The 21068-nt window shown below is 34.7% G+C and overlaps 1 protein-coding gene across 2 annotated transcripts in view; it reads left to right on the forward strand.

Moving 5' to 3' along the window:
- NAALADL2 (N-acetylated alpha-linked acidic dipeptidase like 2) overlaps positions 1-21068 on the forward strand; it is a 936574-nt gene that overhangs the window by 720859 nt on the left and 194647 nt on the right. For both annotated transcript variants that reach the window (XM_032842372.1, XM_032842373.1), the window contains exon 10: positions 6238-6384. In XM_032842372.1, coding sequence (XP_032698263.1) covers positions 6238-6384 — 147 coding nt within the window. The remainder of the gene's footprint in view (positions 1-6237; positions 6385-21068) is intronic.

A 21068-nucleotide genomic window follows, 5' to 3' on the forward strand; every position in this document is an offset into this window, starting at 1 on the left:
TTAAAAATAACACACCTGTTTTTATTGTTAAACAAAAGCCTTAAGTGGAGAGAAAAAAAAAAAAAGAAGAAGAAAGAAATCAGTCATCTGTTATCATATGCCTATTGATCAGGAATCTTAAGTTAATCAGGGAAGAGGAAGGGGAATAGAGTAGACATAGTGCTGGGCAGGAGATAGAGTAAGAAGAAGGGCAAATATCTTCATTTTTTAATCTTCACTGTTACAGAGTCCTTCTTAAGACATTCATTAGTGCATAAATGTATTTTGAATATAATTTGAAGTTTTTCAAATATAAATTAACATTTCTCCATATTTGGGAACAAGATCAAAGTTTTAAAAATGGATAGAATGAGATGAGAATTAGACTGTTTTTACTTTGGCGATTCTCTTGGTATATACTAGAGGGATAAAATACTTTTTGAATAATCTGTAAGTAGGTGATTAAACCTTTGCAGAAACATTAAGATACTAGAGATTTTGAAAATCCCATCTTATAAGGTTGAAAATTTCCACTTAAAAAAAATAAAAAAGATAAAAAGTGGGGTTTTACCCATACTCAATTTAATCTTTAATAAATGCATTGCAAGATATTTATTGATTTTTTAAAAAATGTTTACCATTTGAAAATATATTCTATGTATAAGAAATTCACTATCAGATGCTGGTGTTATGGATAACTTAAATAAGTTTCCAGTTTAAAATGTTAAAGTAAATCAGTAAGTATAACTTCCTGTTTCCACTCAAAGATTACTGAAGGAGATCTGTAATACATTATGAGGAACTGGAGATAGATAGGAAGTTGAGGTACCGGTATAAAAATACATCCAAAGTAAGTAAGGAACTTATTACGTGCACACATAGTAACTAAATAAATATTGAAGAAATGCCAAAGATACATGGCTCATTACATATAATGGGTTACAACCACATACAGTGATTATAATGTGCTTTAAAAAGGGGGAAGGGGGCACCTGGGTGGTTGAGTCAGTTGAGAATTTGACTCTTAGTTTTGGCTCAGGTCATGATCTTGGTTGAGGTTATGGGATCAAGCCCCACTTAGAGTTCTGTCCTTAGTGTGAGTCTGCTTCAGTCTTTCTCCCTCTCTTTCCCATGCTCTTGTGCACGCATTCTCTCTCTGAAATAAATAAATAAATTCTTGAAAAAATAAAAATAAAGACCCATGCAGTCCCAGAAAGAACAAACCCAGAGAGCCCATGGTGTGAGTTCCGGCCCCTCAAACAGCAGATTTGATGCTCAGAACAAATGATGTGCTTCAGTTGAATCTAAAGAAAGAAGACCTGTGTCCCAGCTAAAGTCAGACAGAGGCAGTTCCTTCTTAGAAGGGATGATCTGCCTTTTTGCTCTATTCAGGATCTTAAACTAAGGCAAGTAAGCCCTAGCCACATTAGGGAGAGTAATCTGCTTTAGTCATTCTATCAATTTAAATGTCAGTCTCATCTGAAAACACCCTCATTGACCTACCCAGAATAATATTTGACCAAAGATCTGAGTACCTAGTGGCCCAATCAAATTGACACATAAAATTAACCATCTCAGTGCCTATAATGAGAAATCATTTTTTTAAATACCCATAGGCATCATTATCATGATTGGAACATTACTATATTGTGGATTTCAGGAAAACCAGGGAGATAAATTGTTTCTACACAACTGAAGTTACAAAACATTACTGAAATGAAAAGAACGTGATTTAATTTTATTATAGTGTGTAGCATGTGGTACTTTTATTTGGAATCTTACACTTGCTATTTGAATAAGTAATCACCTTAGATTTCTTAAAAATATACAGTGAATACTTATGTGTGCAGGGGAAAGCAGAGTGTGGGAGAGATAAAATGTTTGAATTATTAAACATATTTTTAAATAATTTAGAAATCTGTCATTGTGCCTTGGTATCACTATTCAATTAAGGTAAATGTTGACTTAATTTCTTTGTATTTAACTTATGTGATCATTTACTATAAGGTTTTGCTTTTCAGCCTAAAAGTATACTTGTAAAGAGCATGCAGCTTTAGGATTGAGATGGTGATTACATTTGAGGTCTTCAATAGACTTGTGGTGGGAAATTAAACAAGTGACATACACACAGTCATTGCCTGAACTTGCTTATTTTATGAGCTGTAATAAAAATGCTTGTTATCAAATGTTAAGTATGGAGCATTTTGAACTCCTTGGATGAAATACTTAATTTGAATTTACTCAGCCTTTAAATAAATTTAAAAGATTAATTGACCTGCACAAATTTGCTACCAACCTTCTCTTTCCCATGGTGGCTAACTTCTAGTAAAATGAAGGAAATTAACATTTCTTTCTACTTCCCTCTCAGATATAAGTGTTCACATGGGTTGAGTAGGTCATTATCTCTTACCTGATGTAGAACTACTATAATCCACTGAGGTGTTGTGTAGGAAAACTCTTCACGTTAGGCTACAGATTTTAGAATCACTTAAGGTCAATGAATTCAGCCTGGATTATAAAGTACTGAATAATAAAAAGTTTTAGAGAATGGGGTTTCTATGCCAGGAATGTTCTACTCTTAAGGGAAATCCCTAGATGAAATGACTGGGGAAAAACTCCAATCTGAAAATTAGGTTCCTTTTTATCCTATTTTACTCTGAAAATAGCTAGGAACAAAAGCACTAAAAGGAACGAAATGAACACAGGCTTGAGGGTACAGTACTTCCTCCTCTCATCACTGGTGAAATCACAGGAGAATAGCAGTAGAAGATAAGGTGGTGAGAGAGACAGAAGCAAAGAGGGGAAAAATGGTATGAGCTGGTGAGATAAGTCTTCTACAGAACTTTGCAGGGAAATGCTGGGCTTCGTAGATAAGGAAGAGACCCTAGGAAGGTTCCTCAGGGAATTGTGTTGTCCCTGATCCTCAAATTTTGAGTTGGCGTTCTTGAAGCTTTTTACCCTTCATTTGTGCTTCATCTTGACAGAAGTCTCACTAGCCAAGTATTTCCAGCTATAGGTTCCAGCCATCTGGGCCAAACAATACTATTTTTCTGCACTCTATCCTCCCTCTGTATGTAGGTATGTAGGTAAATCTTGATTTAGCACCATCGATGTACTTTAATAGATCTCAGCTGTCAAAATATAATTGAAAAGCAATTCTTTTTTTTTTTTTTTAAGATTTTATTTATTTATTTGACAGCGATCACAACTAGGCAGAGAGGCAGGCAGAGAGAGAGAGGAGGAAGCAGGCTCCCTGCTGAGCAGAGAGCCCAATGCGGGGCTCTATCCCAGGACCCTGGGATCATGACCTGAGCCAAAGGCAGAGGCTTTAACCCACTGAGCCACCCAGGTGTCCCTGAAAAGCAATTCTTAATAACGCTCATTCTGTTGACATCTTGTTTGGTTTACAAAAGAAGTTTTTTATAGATGACAGAGGTGGTAATACAAACCTTTAGAGAAAAGAAAGATTTGTTAATAAATGGGTGAAGTAAAGCAAGCCAGAGTAGGGAAAAGAATATGGAAGTATTTTAGAGAATGCAGTCTTGAAGGCTGGATATTGCCCTTTTGATTTGGCTGAAAACGGAGAACATGTAAGCAATGATGTAGCTAGAAGGAATCACAGAAATGGAATGCAGTGAAAGTAGTAAAGCTATTCAATGGGTTTAGCCATGGCAAGTACAGAGAGGCAAGGGTATCTGTAATGGCTTAAAAAAAAAAAAAAAGTTCTGGGCTGGTAAAAGGTGGAGACAAAACAAGAAGTGTGCTTTGTGAAACTTGTAGAGCAAAAAAGAATGCAAGAATTGATTGTAGTGAATCATGTGCATTGTTTTAGCAACTTGCATCTATGAGAAACATACTTGTTATAAGAGGGAGGCTATTATATAGCAATAATGACTGAATACAAATAAGATCAAATACTACATTTAAGGGGCACTTGGGTAGCTCAGTCAATTAAGCATCTGCCTTCACCTCAGGTCATGATGCCAGAATCTTGGGATCAAGCCCAGAGTCCCTGGAGTCAAGCTCCCTGCCTCAATGGGGAGTCTGCTTCTCCCTCTCTCTCTGTTCCTTTCCACAGCTCATGCGCTCTCTGTCTCACTCACTTTCTCTCTCTCTCTCAAAAAAAAAAAAAAAAAAAAAAAAATCTTAAAAAAATATATATTAGACTTAAGTTTTACATTTATTTTTTTTAATTTAATTCCTTCAGAGACACATATTGTGGAATTTAGAATTTCTTCCTTTTAATCCATGCTATTCTTCTGTTGCAAAAAAAAAAAATTCTAAGGAAATTTCTCTAACAGAAATCTAAGGAATAACAGTGTGTCAGGTATTGGGAGTGGATATTAAGAATTATATATACAAAAGGAAATGAAAGCCAAACAAACAAACAAGAAAACAAAAACAAAAACAAAAAAACAACACCATAACAATAAAGAAATGAAAGCCAAACTTGTATTTTCACTGATGTTGAGCAGGATACATGTCTCAGATATAAGTAAGGGGAAACATGTAAATCACTTGTTAAAATGATTTTTAATTTTGTTGGCTAAGCCTCTGGGGAGAGAAAAGACTAGATTCTATCAAATCCTTATTAAAAACATTAAAGAGTGTAACAGTCTAGGTTTCACAAATTCAAATTCAAATGCATCCAGGCACCATTCAGTGAATGTGAGTGAGTGAAGCCGGCTGTGCGTGAGACTCTAGTAGACAGGACACCTGTTAATATCTTGCCTGACAAAGGCATTCACATTCAATTAGGAAAAAAATCTAGTCTGGCTGAACAAATACCTTTAAAGTTCCCAATTCTCAACAGCTGGATCTGTCAAAAGTACTTGGAATTTTGTACATGATATAAAGTAGTTTCTTTGCTTTTCATAATCTAGTACTTAAAGGTAGCTCTTTTGGGAGAATATTAAAACCCTGCCAAAACTGTCCCAGGTTGATCTAAAACCTTCAGGAATTTGCCCCAGGAGTATATCAGGAAGTGAAAGAGAATTGACTCTCTTTTCAGAAAATCAGACTTTCAAAAGAAGCAAATTGGTGGGGCTCACTATACAAATTTTAGGTTTTTATGCTTTACTCCATATATATATATATATATATGTAACATTAAACTGAAACCTTGTCTTGTTTATAAACTTTCACACAGGCCTTCCATTTTAATTGATTTTAACTTCGTGGCAAAGATCTATCAGGTCCTCCAAAAAAGTTGGATAGATACCGAAACATTGTTATATGTTGGAAAAATCTAGCACTGTAGTTGAAAAAAATTGAAACAGTTCACTTTCTAAGTACTAGACTATAATTTCCAAATCTTTTGATCAGTTATATTTAAAAGTATTTTTGAAATTATATCATGCCAAAGAAACGTGGAGGGGGGGTGTTGAAGAGTCAATGTCTTGATACAGTGACAAATATGTATTGAATATATACTTTCTGCTTGATGTGAGATGTGGTGTTCTCACTGCTAATGTCTTACTTTTCTCATGATTATGTGTGAGGAGATTGGTATTTTTCCCTAAAAGTTCAAACTTAAGACTTGAGGGAATATACTTTTAAGAATAAATGGAGAAAATTCCTTCTATGGTTTTCAAAAAAAAAAAAATTCTAAGAAGAATAGAATTATAACCTACAAAGTCATTTTTTTTTTTTTTTAGATTTTATTTATTTATTTGACAGACAGAGATCACAAGCAGGCAGAGAGGCAGGCAGAGAGAGAGGAGGAAGCAGGCTCCCCACTGAGCAGAGAGCCTGATGCAGGGCTCGATCCCAGGACCCTGAGATCATGACCTGAGCTGAAGGCAGTGGCTTAACCCACTGAGCCACCCAGGCGCCCCACAAAGTCATCTTTTAAATTTTCTGAAAAATTAAAAAAAAAAAACCCTAAACTTTTTAGGGACTCAACAGCATTTAAAAATATTTCAAATTAAAGAATCATTGCAGTTCATAATAAAGCTGTGATAAAAATGGTTTTGAAGCACCAACAGCAAGCAGAGTTTGATTTGGTCCAGTGCTAGTCACAGTTTAGTGAGCATCAGAACTATAGGGAAATGTCACAATGTAGGTTCCTGAGCTCCATCCCTAAAGGTTCCTATTCCTATTCCAGAGGATAAGGGGGTAGCCTAAACATTTATATTTCCAGCAGGTTCCTGAATGACATTGATGCAGCTGATCTATGGACTGTATTTCGAGTAGCACTGATTTTGAGGTGTCCCAAGAAGCATAGTGTATGCTAACAATTTAAATTATGTCTTTCAGAAAAATCATTTCAACTGTTCCAGAAGAGCTAACTGCCAAGAAACTAATGTCAGTTCCGTACAGATACAAGGTGATGCTGATTATTTCATCAACCATCTTGGAGTTCCCACCGTGCAATTTGCCTTTGAGGACATCAAAGCATTAGAGGTGACTGTTCCTAAAAATGCAAAATACACAAACCCATACACACACACATACACACTATTTAGCAGACATGCAGAATTTGATTTTATCCTGGCTATTTGTCTTTCTTACCAAGTAGGTCACTATAGGAGGCTGCTTCATTTAGAGAGTTATTCTTGTTGTTCAGAGGCTTTGTAACAGTATTTGAAAACATCAGCTCTTTTCAATAGTATTGAATTCAATTTAAAAAGATTTATACTGTCACTCACATTTTCACAATGTGCTTCGCAACAAAAAATTTGCAGTAGTTGGATTAACATCAAAACATAATTGTAATCTTCAGTATTCACAGAAACAGATGACATGGGCAATAGATTCTTCTCTTCTTGCCCAAGGGAAAATGCGTTTCACATATTGTATATTAATGTGAGTCTTGTGGATTAGCTACCCGAAGTTTGTCAATAGTTTGCCTGCCCAAAAGGATACTACTTTTTTGTGAGGAGAGGAGGTTTTTTCGCCAAAGATTACCACAGAATCCTGATTTACCTCAACTAAGTCTGTGTTCATCCATTTGTTGAACTTCAAACCTTTCGACCTTCCTCAGAATTATGATGCAGAAAACTGTTTCTCTGTAGTTCTAAACCTATTGGAATATTTTACCTTTCACAAGTTGTGCATGCTTTATTGGGAGCTTTTTGAATGCTGGGTGGCCTACTTGAGGTAATTATTGTATTAACAACATAAATAGCGGCTGGAAAATAGAATTAAGCCTGCTTTGTTCTTCAACTATAGATGGTCCTGAAAAGTTGTGTTTAAATTACATTTTTATAGGCACAACTTCAGGTGTGCAGTATCTTAATTGCTGATAGCTTTAGTGATATTTTGGTTTGTTTCTCAGCAGCACTCCCACACTCATCCCTGAGTTCCTCTGTAAACAGCTAATGGTCACTAATGACTTAAATTCATGGAGGGAGAAACTCTGGGTGAATCCTATTGCAATGAGGTGATTTCTTGGGTAATGGAAAAGTTATCACTACATTTATCTGTTTTTTTTTTTTAAATTGTATTTTCATATGCTATTGTTGTGTAAAAATGGGATGCATGCATAGAGGTAGCTTATCTTTTACCAAGCTCACTAAATACACTTTAATGAAATCAGTGTATTAAGATAGTAGCTCAGGGTGCCTGGGTGGCTCAGTGGGTTAAGTGTCTGCCTTTGGCTCAGGTCATGATCTCAGGGTCCTGGGATCGAGCCCCGCATCGGGCTCTCTGCTCAGCAGGGAGCCTGCTTCCCCCTCACCCCTGTCTACTTGTGATCTCTGTTTGTCAAATAAATAAATAAAATCTAAAACAAACAAACAAACAAAAAACAATAGCTCATTTTGAATTTTCTTGCTGGATATCTTTTACTATTTCTTCATTGTCCTCCTATTTCAGCCCATCTAGTTCCTGTCATGTGAACATGTTGAATGATAGCTTTTATTCCATCCATGTCTAATTCACCATGGTTGAATCTTAAGCTAAGAATTTAGACAGACAGTATAGTATAGTCTTAGGAATGGGTCTATACTTAACTCTTAATGCTGGTACTTATGAGACAAACGAGTTAACCTCTTTCAGACTTATTTTGCAGATGAGGAACCTTGGTATACTTAAGGAATCTACTCCTTAGAGCCCTGGTGAGATTAAATGAGATGTACATGGAAGGGATTTATCTAATATTGAGCACACAATAAGGCTCCATCAACTCCAGCTATCATCACAGGTATTATTATCTGGTTGTAGGTTCAACATATTAATGGAAGAATCTCCAAACGTTTTAGACAAGAACACATTAGTGGAAAAGAGGAGCTTGTTAATTATTAGGGAAAACAGGCTTCTAAGGATGAAGAGGTGGGATATAAGGAGGATCACTGAGAGGATCTGAGGTGTCATTAGAAAGATTTGGAAACAGGTCATAGTTAAGTTCTGAAAAGGCACTGTTAACCATTGTGAAATTCCTATGGCTAAAGTCAATCCAGTAGAACTGGCTTAGTCTGAGAGAGCTGATCATTTTTTTTTTTTTCCAAATTATACCCCAAATGTCCAATTCCCATAAAAAAATTATTTTTATTGTATTTGTCTCTAAAAAGACAATTAAAAGAGAATCCCCTATGCTTTATAACAAATTACCTTGTTTATAATGCTTTAGTGTGGAAAAAATTTTAATGCGTTTGTCCTTTGCAAAATATAAATGCTTCATGTGAGATAATTTTGTGTAGCAAATTCTTCCAAGAACAGATAATAACCTTTGCTTTCTGCATTAACCTATAATAAACATTTGTATACATTGAGAGGAATTATAAATATTGACAGGCTTTATCCATCATATAAAGAATATTTACCCTATGTCAATTAGTAAAGCAGGGAGGAAATTAATCTTTTTCATGAATTTGAAATTAGGTTTAAAAATATAATGTATGTGTATTTATATATTACACATATTATGCATATAATTTATAAAATATCTACCACTTATTGAGTACTTGATGTACTAAAAATTTTTATTTCATCTTACTGAATATTTACAATATCATTATGAGTTAGCTATTATTATTAATGCTTTTTTGCTGAGGATGAAATGAAGCTTAAAATCAAGTAACTTATCCAAGGTCATAAAACTAATAAATAGCCAAGATAGAAGTTGATTTGGATCTGTTTATCAGTAAGCCCATGTTCTCAGCTATTACACTAAAGGTTGCAACTTGGGCAAAATTCAGTTCACAGATATATTCTGTTTGCTTTGAGCTTTGTTGAAAAACTGGATGTCTGGAAACATTTTTCCCCCATGGAAAGAATTGGCTAAATTGTGCATTATTCACCAGCTTACCATGTTCTTTATTAAGGAGTCTGCATGTTGTTTATCCTAGAGTACAGTTAAGAAGAATATTTCTTCAATGCCTGTTGCTATCACAAATTGGGAAATGAAACAAAACAATCTAATAGGCCACATTTCCCGAGACTTGTGTTGCCTGCATTACCCCCATAGCTCTTGTAGGAACTAGGTTCATTATCACCAACCTCATTTTGAGTGAAAGAGCCCAAGGTGGATAATTCTATAGTACTTTTCACTTTATAAATTGTATGTATTCTAAATGAGCTAATTTTATAATTATGCTTGTGTTTGGGGAGACATTATTTATTTAAATTTTATTTGGGTGCTAAACTTCAGTGCTTTTGCTCATTTTTTTTCTCCAACAGATTGATTATGGATCTATTATAGTCAGTTTCAACAAGTGAATGATAAAGGGGGGGAAAAACTGTAGGAAAAGAAACTAGTGCCTCAGATACCAATTTTAATGGACATATGGGATATTATTCTAAAATTATTTTTTGTGGGGCGCCTGAGTGGCTCAGTGGGGTAAAGCCTTTGCCTTTGGCTCAGGTCATGATCCCAGGGTCCTGGGCTCGAGCCCCGCATCAGGCTCTCTGCTCAGCGGGGAGCCTGTTCCTCCTCTCTCTCTGCCTGCCTCTCTGCTTACTTGTGATCTCTGTCTGTCAAATAAATAAATAAAATCTTTTAAAAAATTATTTTTTGTGAAACATGACATTTTATAATATCCATCCCTAATATTTCATGGTTCCATATTTCCACCAATACCTTTTCCCTGGGTGCTTATATTGAATAAGAGTGCATGAGGCGTATTTCATCTTTAGTTTTTTTTGTTGTCTATACTCAAATTTTTCAATAATTAAATTTCACAAATGCAAAGCAATGTATGGCTTTGCCAAATGCTAGAATTGTTCCTTCTCATAAAATATTGCCCTGTTAATTGAAATGTCTCTAGTTGTAGGTTTTCAATTTGTAAACATTGTTGCACCTGTTAGGAGAAGCATTCTGCACAGATTAAATACAATGCAGAGATTGCTGAAAAGGAAATGAAAAGACAGATGCTTTCTGATTAAGAGTGCAATATTTATGACAGGCTGCTGGTCCGATGCACATTTATTCTGTCATTTAACAGCTGTTTCACATAATTTTTGTTCCAGATCAGTATATTTACTCTCCATAGGGCATGTCAGAGGGTCTGGCTTTCTTAGTATATCAGAAGATCAATCCATGCCCTAGTAAGCTCTCTATCACAAATTGAAGCTCTGGTTCCTCATGCTGTTTAACCTTATATTTTTTGCTCTTCTGCTTGAAACATTCTTTTTTGAACCCAATTTACCTCTATAATGGAGCATTTAACATTTAAATGATAATGAGATAAAGAGGTATTATAGCTTTTATACAGTCAAGGTTTTTGCATAATTGTTTCAATATCATTCAGTAACCCAACAACTGAAAACCAAGTAGCATAGGTATTTTGAAACTTATTCTTTTTAGTTAGATGGCTCTGATATCAATTTTGATCCTTAAACTGATATATAACAGCATGAGTATTTGGGTATATGTATGGACATTAACATTAAGGTAATTTTATCACATAAAAATAATCAATTTGCACAGAAACAATACAGATACAACACTACAATACATGTACACACATTTTGGAGCAAAGTAACTCATAGTTTACATATCAATTCTTCATATTTTATTCTCTAACTAGAAGAATATTTTATTTTACTTAGTGATAATTCTTCCATTACATTTTCTGTTTGGAGCTTAGTCACTGACACTGTTGTGTTAACAGACAATAACAGTTCAAAAGTCAATTAAAAGCTCTTGATTTAAGGAGGAGTTCCTGGGTAGCTCATTTGGTTAAGTGGCTAACTTTTGATTTGGGCTCAGGTCATGGTCTGAGGATCGTAGGATCCCATTATGGGCTCTGAGCTGGGTGTAGAGCCTGCTTAAGATTCTCTCTCTCTCTCTCTCTCTGCCCCTTTCCCCACCTCTCTATCTCTAAGGGGGCGGGGGAAGCAAGCACTTGGATTAAGGAACCAAATATTTGTGTGTACCTATGCATAAGTTGTTCTGATATTTTTGCAATGTCTGGTAGAATCTGTTTCATAGATAGCTATGAAACTTATGTAGTCACTTAAAAAACGAGATTTTTACCTTTCTACTTCATGATAATTGAAATGGAAAGGTGTTCTTTAGAGTTTTCTCTAGTTCATTGCTTTTCCTTGTAATTTATTTTGTGTAGAGTGCTTTCAGTGGCAATCAAATGATATGGTATTATTTTCAGATCAGAGAATTCATTTAGGGCAGAGATTCTTAAACATTTTGTTCTAAAAACCCACTTACCCTCTAAAAGTATTGAAAACTTCAAAGAAGTTTTGAAGTATTGAAAACAAACAAAGAAGGTTTTGTTTATGTGGCTAATATGTATAAAGATTTACTACATTAGGAATTAAAACTGAGAAAAAAATATATATATATTCATTCATTTAAAAATCAATAATAAACCTTCTACAAATTAATATAAATAACTTATTTTTATGAAAGAGGATTATATCTCCCAAGACAAGAAACTATAAATTAGAAGAGTGGCATTATTTTACCTTTTAACAAATCTCTTTATTGTGAGATTATATGGCATAGCTGGATTCTCATATGTGTTTCTACACTTTAATCTGTTGTTATATGTTGTCTTGGTTGAAATGGATGAAGGAAATCTGGTGTGACAGTCTTTTCATATAATGGCAAGTATTTTTCTTTGATACTACACTGAGACTTGAGAAGTATGTTTTCTAATGGTTAGTTTCAATGTGGAATCTAAAACCATATTGATGAGCTTTGTGCAACTTATACACTAGTGGGTAGAGAGAGAAAATGAAAGCATAATATCATTATAATTATGAAAAGAGTGTTGATCTCAGGGAGTCCCGAGGGCCTCTGATCACAATGGAGAAATACTGATTTGGGGACATGGCCTTGGTTAAACTAGCCTACCTCATCCTTCATTTGTGTGACAAGGTGTTCAACGTTTCTCTTTTTCAAGAATCTGAACTGAGATTCCATATAAACCTATGTGTCTATTTTCCAGGCTTCTCTGGGTATTGCCATCCCATTGCCATTGACAAACAGCATGAAGTAGGGAATATAACACTCTCATAAACTGTGACTCTAAAAAGAATTCCACTTCTGAGAAGCCTTCTTTTAGAAGAGAAGGTTAAATCCCAATCAACAAATCAACAGTTATAGAGCAGACTTGAAAAGCTTTGATTGTACAGTATATGAAATGCCTGTCACAGAGGAAGTGCTATTAAAGTTGCTGTATGCTTCCAGGAGCCTGAGGAGTAAACACAAGAAATTGAAATATGAGACAGATTTTGAAAAAAACAAAGAATGAAGGAACTCTTAAGACTCAAATGGATAATTCAAAAGATCATACTTCAAATTGCCTAATATTTAGAAATGGCTGCAAGGAGGACAGATCTCCCCTAGCAGTTGTCCTTGCTTGGAATTCTAAGTAAGAACATTTATTCCAAATGCCTACCACCATTAGATCAAAATATATTATAAATGTACTGTATTTTAGCTGTAATGATATTTTCAGGGATTGTTTTGTGATCATCCCTGTTATGAGGAAGTTTGTTTTTATAAGGATGTTTTTATAATTTTAGTAATAGTGCTTACACGGAGTAATGACAGACCAACCATGTTGTATTTTTGGCAATATTTAAGTTAAGAATATAGGGTGACTTAAATGTGATATATTCAGATATTTGCTAAATAAAACTCATTCATTTAATTAGCCAGAAGTTACTAAGTCCTTGCTGTAATCCAGTGCTATGTTAGAAATTCAGAGATGAATAAAATCTGCTCTCCTTCTTGTGAAGTGGTCACAGTCTAGCTTAGGACTCAGACATATAAATAATCAAGTAAAGAAAGTATGGTAGAAGTTCTCTTAACTGACTTCCACTTAATCAACTTGTAGAATTCATTGACAATTTCCACTCCTTTAGAACACAAAGATCAATGTCTAGGCCTCCTTGAAGTTCACCATAGTAGATCCTTTCTGAATGTTTACACACTTGTGTTTTCTCAGCTGATATGACATGATTGCCCAGATCTGGCTATATTCTCAGATCTGTATATGCCCTTTGCACTTGTTATAAATAACAAGGTATTTTAATTGCTCTATAAACTTATGAATCATGAATATGAAAAAAAAATTACTTCTAAGAAACCGATAATGATAATGCTATAAATGGTGAATTGCTAATAAAAAATTGATATGCAGTGGACCAGGCAACTCTTAAAGATTTGGGGAAATTGCAGTAATCTGCATTTTTATTTAATGCATTAATTTTTTAAAATTTTTTATTTAATACAATGAATTTTTATTTAATGCATTATTTAATGCATTCTGCTTTCTATCTACTTCACAAACACCTTTAATAATTCCACTTTAAAGAAAAAAGCAGCTCGAAATGTAAATAATGTTTAGGAAAGAAATAACAGATTCAACAGGTAAGTATTTAGAGAAAAGGTCTTGGCTTTTCATCAGAATACTGGCCAATAAACATGCACTCACAAGTTCTAAATTAACATATACTTTAGAGATTTATTTATTTATTTATTTTTACTGATTATTTATTTGAACCAGCTTCTAAATAATTAACCTGCCAGTCAATGGGACAAATCATATTGGCTAAGACAGCTTCTACTATAGAGTGAAGTGATATAGGCAAGTAGTATCAAGGAAAATTATATTTAACACATATATCATCTGTGGTAGGAATTCTTTTGTTCTAAAACCTTTAAACATATTCATTCATTTAATTTAATTGTTGTACTTGTAGCTAGTACTTATGAGGAGAGTACTAGTATTGCCATTTTCATTAAAGATGAAACCTAGGCACCAAGTGGTCAAGTAACTTGGCCAACCTGTCTATTAAGTGGTAGAATAAGATTCAAACCAGCACTGCACTGCCAGATATCTGGGCTTTTCCCCCTAGTCTTAAACTGTTTCTTGAGATTTTCAAAATAGAATGAACTAGTTCTAAAATACTTTCCACCTCCCACTATATAGTGCAATGTGTGGTTCTTATTATTCTTACTTTCCTATACAAAGGTTTTAAACATTTCAGCTTTGACAATTCTTAAAGTTAAGCAATAGCTGGAAGTGGGTAATATTTCTTAACTGAACTTAAAATGAGCTTATAATTTACATATAATGACAAAACTAATATGAATATTTCCTTACAGTAATTTACAAAGTCTTGTCCAAATGAAATAGCATTTATCATTTTATTTCTAAGTTCATTTTGGAAGATGAGGACAAGGACAAATTTGTGTCTCTAATTTTAAGGATAATGACATATTTCTTCAAGTAGGATATTTTGAAATCCAAAACCATTTGAGGAGAGGTACCTGGGTGGCTCAGTCAGTTAAGCAGCCAACTCTTTGTTTTGGCTCAGATCATGATCTGGGATTGTGAGATCTGGGTTGTGAAATCAAACTCCACATGAGGCTCCCCACTTAGTGGGGAGTCTGCTTCTTTCCCTCTTGGTCTCTCTCTGCCCTTCCTCCCACACACATGTTCTCTCTCATTCTCTCTCTCTCAAATAAATAAATCTTTGAAAAAAATCAAACTATTTTGGGGATGAATTTAGATGACTCTTTAAAATGAATAATTAAAATGTTAATAGCAGTTTGGTACCCATATGCTTTAACTATAAACTCCAGAAGGAAACAGCATATCTAGATTTCATACACCTGTGGGTGATGACTATGGCCATGATTGAATTTCCTTGTCCATTCCTTAATCTCCACAACTCCATACAATTTTATTTGCATCTGGAATTGCAGGTTTTCAACATCTGTTTCATAGTTTATAGTGTTTCACACAGAAGCTTATGGTTTTGTTTGTTTTATTTAATAGCCAAATGTTTCTACAGAAACTATAAAGAAAGACACAACAGTGGCTTTTGAAGTCTCATAAATGTTAAAAAGAAATGGATTGAAGCCAAGGCCACTTGGTTTTTAAAGATCACTATTGCTTCCTCATGAAAGTTCTGGCTTTTATATTAGTCTCAAAAGAGCTGCAGTTGTCTTCAGTCTTTCATGATGCTCTGTCCCTGTGATTTTAAAAGAATGGAGAAGATTCTGAAAGAGAAGAAAGTATTTATCAGTATTTTGATTTTCACAGTCTCTTGTCAATAGCATTAGCACTGAAATTAGTTTAACCCATTTTTCTCTTATTAGTGAAAATGTTTTAAGTCTAAATAGTGTGGTGTTTATGTAGTACTGCTAAATCGGCAAAAGTAGAAAAAAATTAACTAACTTTATGCACAAAGTCATTTTTAGTTCCTTAAATTAGTATCTTGTCACTTAATTTTTATTCATTGATAATTCTTTTCAGAACATTAGAAATGTTATACATACTCTATGTTTAGAGACAATTTCTTTCTTTAAAAAAATATTTTATTTATTTATTTCTAAATTTTTATTTATTTGACAGACAGAGATCACAAGTAGGCAGAGAGGCAGGCAGAGAGAGAGGGAGAAACAGGCTCTCCGCTGAGCAGAGACCCCGATGCGGGGCTCGATCCCAGGACCCTGAGATCATGACCTGAGCAGAAGCTTAACCCACTGAGCCACCCAGGCACCCCTAGAGATAATTTCTGATTTGTCACTCAGGTATACATATATGGAAATGAAACTGAAAAGAAATTTTGTATTATTATTGCTGAGACTTATTGTTAGAAGTCATAAAATAAAATTAGGACATGGCAAAATATTGAGGTTAAATTCAAAGCACTTCTTTTCTATACTGGCTACAGGTTCAGGTTAGGAATAGAAGCTCTGTTGGCTGTCGTTGGTGTGCAGACTCTCACCAGTTGTGACTTTGGGCAATCCAAGTGGTCAAAGCAAGATCAGAGGCTTCTTAGGTGGAGGATGGTCATATGAGTGATGGGTCCACAAATGTGCTTGGCCCAGAATTTCTCTGCTAAAGTGACTGAAAAAAAAAGAAAACACTCATAGATTCATTGCTACTTCTAGAGCAACATTGATTATTGAACCTAGGTAACTTAATTCATTACTCTGTAGTAAAAGGAAATAGAAGCTTAAAGAGAATCAGAGACTAGAATAACAGCAACAAAAAAACAATAAATTAAGTCCAGACTTAGTTATTTTACTCCCAGCCCAATGCAGCTGTCTGTGGCTGTTCTCTGTTAAATTCCTATTCTGTATGTTCTGTTCTTTTTCACACTTCTTTCCTCAAAATTTTTTTTTTCTCTCTCTCCTCTCCCATCTGGCTTCTTTTACCTTTTCCTGCACATAAGGTCATATTCTTCATATCCTTTTATTCTTTTTCTCCCCTTGCCTTTTCTGGATGGTTTTCTGCATCCACTCCCTTTCCTCCCACTCTATACACATTTTTTTTTAATTGACTCTGAAATTTAGTCTATTTCAAGTGATTTAATGTATTTAATTTGATTATAGGTGGTGCTCTAACCCAATTTCCCCCTAACATTTCAGGGTAAGAGGCGATGGTACAAATGGGGGCTGTTATGTGTACCTATTATTTAAATGGTATAAATCAAACTAAAAAATGTTGAAAAAAATATACTCTTTCCTCCTGATCTGACAAACATCTGTTTAAAATTATTGGGAAGGGTTGAATTTAATGTTCTTAGACTTATGAGAATCCATGAGAATCCATGTATCAAAATGTGGTGACAGAGGAAGAACTGACCCTCAGCTCTTGATCCTTGATCCTTGGCCACCATTCTTATTCTGCCCACCCTTGGTTCCATCCCGTACCATGAGGGGCCTTGTATACATGTATCTGTCTGTACCCAGTCTGCACTTGCAAGCATAGTCCCTAGCACCCATAAATGGCTACTTCTCACCTACTTCCTGGGCCTAGGTTTTCATACTGGAGGGACAGTCTTCCTTGGAGATTATAGACCTGGAAAAGAAGGCTTGTCACTGGAAACAGATATAAGGCCACGTGAGTAGGAAATTCTGAGAGTCTAGAATTCAAGGTAACTAGAACTTAATCCAGAAAGGGAGTCATGGATTCTAAGTAGGCACATCCCTTTGAGTTGATTTAAGGTCAAAAGACCTTGGAAATAAAGTGACTAAACTCTACATACTAAACTTTAGGTATGTCAAACTGTTGACAGTCCTGGTGTAGGAAAGTATATATTCTTGAAGAAACCTGCTCAAATGCCTTGAGTGAGTGTGTTATCTAAGATTTGTGTCTAAGAAAACTGGAGACCTTAACCAATCATTATAGGATCATTGGCAGTATCAGCTGGGTATTGATTTAACCTGGGTTCTAAAAGGTGTGGCTATCTAAAGGTTGGGACCTTGAAGCTATGAGGTACTCAATACAACAAATCACTTTCAGGATATGTTGAAAATGTGTTTCAAAATTTCAAGCTTAGGGTGCCTTGGTGGCTCAGTCTGTTGAGCATTTGCGTTTGGCTTGGGTCATGATCCCAAGGTCCTGAGACTGAGTCCCATATCAAGCTCCTTGCTCCATGTGGCACCCACTTCTCCCTCTGCCTCCCTTCCAACTTTCCTCTCTCTCTCTCTCTGTCTCTCATGAATAAATAAATAGAATCTAGAAAAAAAAATTCAAGCTTAATGAAGTATAAAAGAAGTAAGAAATTGTCAAATTGAAAAATATTCAGTTAAACAGACCCATTTTCTGGGACATGTGTTCTAGAACAAGTTTTCATTTTAGCAAACTTTCTAAGTAAAGAAATGCATGATGGAATCTTGAACAAACTCTGGGCAATCTTCAAGTGCTATGTTCTCTGCCATCTACTCCATTTTGAAGATTATGATCATATATTACCGTGAAAAGTTTATGGAATTGTGTTTTATGAGCCCAAACGGTGTGTATATGCATACCAAAATATTTTGAGCAAAGAAATATCTTTGGGTATTTTTTGACAGAGGAACAGTAGAAATTTCTGTGTTTGAATCTTAATGAGAAAAATGTAAATTCCAAACTAAAACATAAATCAGAAAGCTAGACAGTAGGGAATTCTGGTTACGAATTTAGTCAGCATTTAGTTTTCTTATATTCTGTTGGTAGCCATAGTCTTTTCTAATATATCCTGTAAAGAGAGCTCTGCTATGTAGCAGAATATAACTAAAATACTATACTGGAAAGCAAAATAATTTTACTCTTTGCTTAAAATATAGTTATTGGTAATTTTACATTCATTAAGCAAATGTATGAATGAATGGATGGATACATTTTTTTAAATTAATATTTTGATCATAGCTATAATGTGCTTACAAACCTTAATCTCCTTCCCTTTTCCCTCCTTCCTACCTAACTTCTTTAATCAAATTTTAATCATGCTCTGTATACACTGTTGCTATTCATTTAAGATGAATTAATATAGTTTTCAGACTGTTTTAAAACATAATAAACCATAATATTATTATATCATAAGTTGATGTAATTATTCACCTTTTATTCTATAAGTTTGCCTACTTTGTTTTGTTATAATAGATAATATTTTGTGGAAATCTGTAGACTTGATATTTGTTCCTCTCTCCAGTTGCTCTGAAATAGATTCATGGGTATAAAGTTTGGATCAAATTATGAATATTTTAAGCCCTTTGAGGTGTTGGAAAAAGATCTTCCTGAATGGTGGTATATTTTAAAACCTTTCTGGTAAAGCATTAGATTGTTCTTTAATCTTACTCTTGCCAACCATGTTCGTTAAAAAGAAAAAAATATATATTTACCAATCTGATAGGCAAAGTGAGTACACTGTCTTTGAATTGATTTTCTCTTATACTAATTTATTCAATATTAATTTACTAACTCATTAAACTATTTTGTAAGGATAGTCAATGTGTAGTCTGTGTTTGGAAATGAGTGTCAGCATAGATCAAGATAATTTAATGTCTTTCCAGGTATAAAAATAGAAATAATATGGCTAAGATATTAACTGAAGGGTCTAGCCAGAGAAACAGTAAATTTGTAATTAATTTAATAATCAGTACCAGGATGACATTCATAAAGGAGTCTATGCTCAAATTTACCAAGGCATGTAACCTAAGGCTGAACTTCAAGAAGCTTTGAAGTATTTGAAATGTTGAAGCTGGAAAATAAAAAATGTGTGACCACTAGCTTGACAGGTGTCAGAGATTGCCTTATGAAAGTTCTAGTATATTGTTCAAAACTACTGGAAGGAAATAGTATATAGGATTTCTTCAACAAGGTCATAGCTTCCTAAGAGGATAGGACAGGGAGGGGGGGACAAGAAAAGAATTAGAATTAAAAGTGAACATAAGTCAGCTTTTAATGATTCCAAGGTCATAATTTTAAAATTATAGATACCGACTTAGGACTGCACCAAGGCAGACACGTGTGTTGAGAGGTAGAGAAGGGGCGCAGGTTGTCAAGAGGCCCAGGGCATGATGAATGTCTCTGGAGAGTGGGCTTGCCACCCTTCAAAATAGCTGGTGCTGCCACACACAATGATTAACCTGTGAGGCAACAACAAAATAGACTTGTACCACACTGTACTCTATCATTCTATGATGTCACTTTTCAGGAGATGCCACAGGAAAAAGGTCACTTCATCATGGGTGGGTGAGTGGACGGATGGAGGCTAGTGTGGAAGCAGAAAGTATATCGATATTGCCCTGAATTTTAATGTATTCGTATTTCTATTTTATCCATTTTATTTTTTGATTCCATGTTTTCATATATAATATGAAGCATTGTTCTAAAAATGAAGAATGGAATTTAGCTTATTTTAAGCAGAAAGTTGGGGGCGCCTGAGTGGCTTCATTGGTGAAATTTCTGCCTTCAGCTCAGGTCATGATCCCAGTGTCCTGGGATCCAGCCCCAAGTTAGGCTCCCTGCTAGGCAGGGAGCCTGCTGCTTTCCCTCCTTCCCACTTGTGATCTCTCTCACTATCTCTGTATCTCTCAAATAAATAAATAAATAAAATCCTTGAGGGAAAAAAAAAAAAACAGAAAATTTAATGTGATGTTAAAAAAGATACCAGACTCATAGTCATGGCCCTAAAAGTTTCCCAATAAAATCTGTTAGACTTGTTTATGTTTGTAAAAAATATTCTAGAGAGAAGAAATAATGGAAAGGAACAAATGTATTATGGTAACATGAAAAAAAGTTAATCTTTTTGTTCTTTAAAAAATATTAATCATCACCATCAATTAAATTTAATTGAGCACAAACTATGTGCAGAACAATATGCTATGCATTGAGAACAAAGAAAGCTATGATACAATCCATGGTGCTCAAGAGATTTACAATCTCTTTAGAGCATCCAGGCATGAACATGAACAAATAAATGGAAATAAAAGGAAGCCAAGGCTCAGTGCCAAGTGATTTCTCTACACATAAAGTGTCTGGGTCATACTGAACAGTGATTCATTTAAATTTTTAATTATTTTTATTTTCTTAGTATTTACATATATATTTAAAACTTTGTTAACATTGCCATAGGTTCTTGAACCCTTCATGAAATACAGATACATCCACCATAAATAATGTAAATCTCAAGAGTGCTATGGAAGAAAAATAAAACTGAGATTGTACCTGCCAGACAGTGAATCAGAGAAGTAGAAATTTCAGCAGAGAGCAGCAGGTGTTACAAGTCTACAAACTCCTGGGCCTCTCCAGAGGTCACAGTGACAGGTAGCATCATGATGGCTTCTTCCATGGTCATATTTAGAGTCCATTTCTGGAATCATCCATGGATTGGCTACTGGTAGAGTCCATTTATAAAGGTTTCTGTGTATTATAATGTCCTCTTAATTCAGAATC

This window comes from Lontra canadensis, unplaced genomic scaffold (assembly GCF_010015895.1).
Source record: "Lontra canadensis isolate GAN:19392208 unplaced genomic scaffold, GSC_riverotter_1.0 scaffold129, whole genome shotgun sequence".
In the NCBI taxonomy this organism is placed as follows: Eukaryota; Metazoa; Chordata; class Mammalia; order Carnivora; family Mustelidae; genus Lontra; species Lontra canadensis.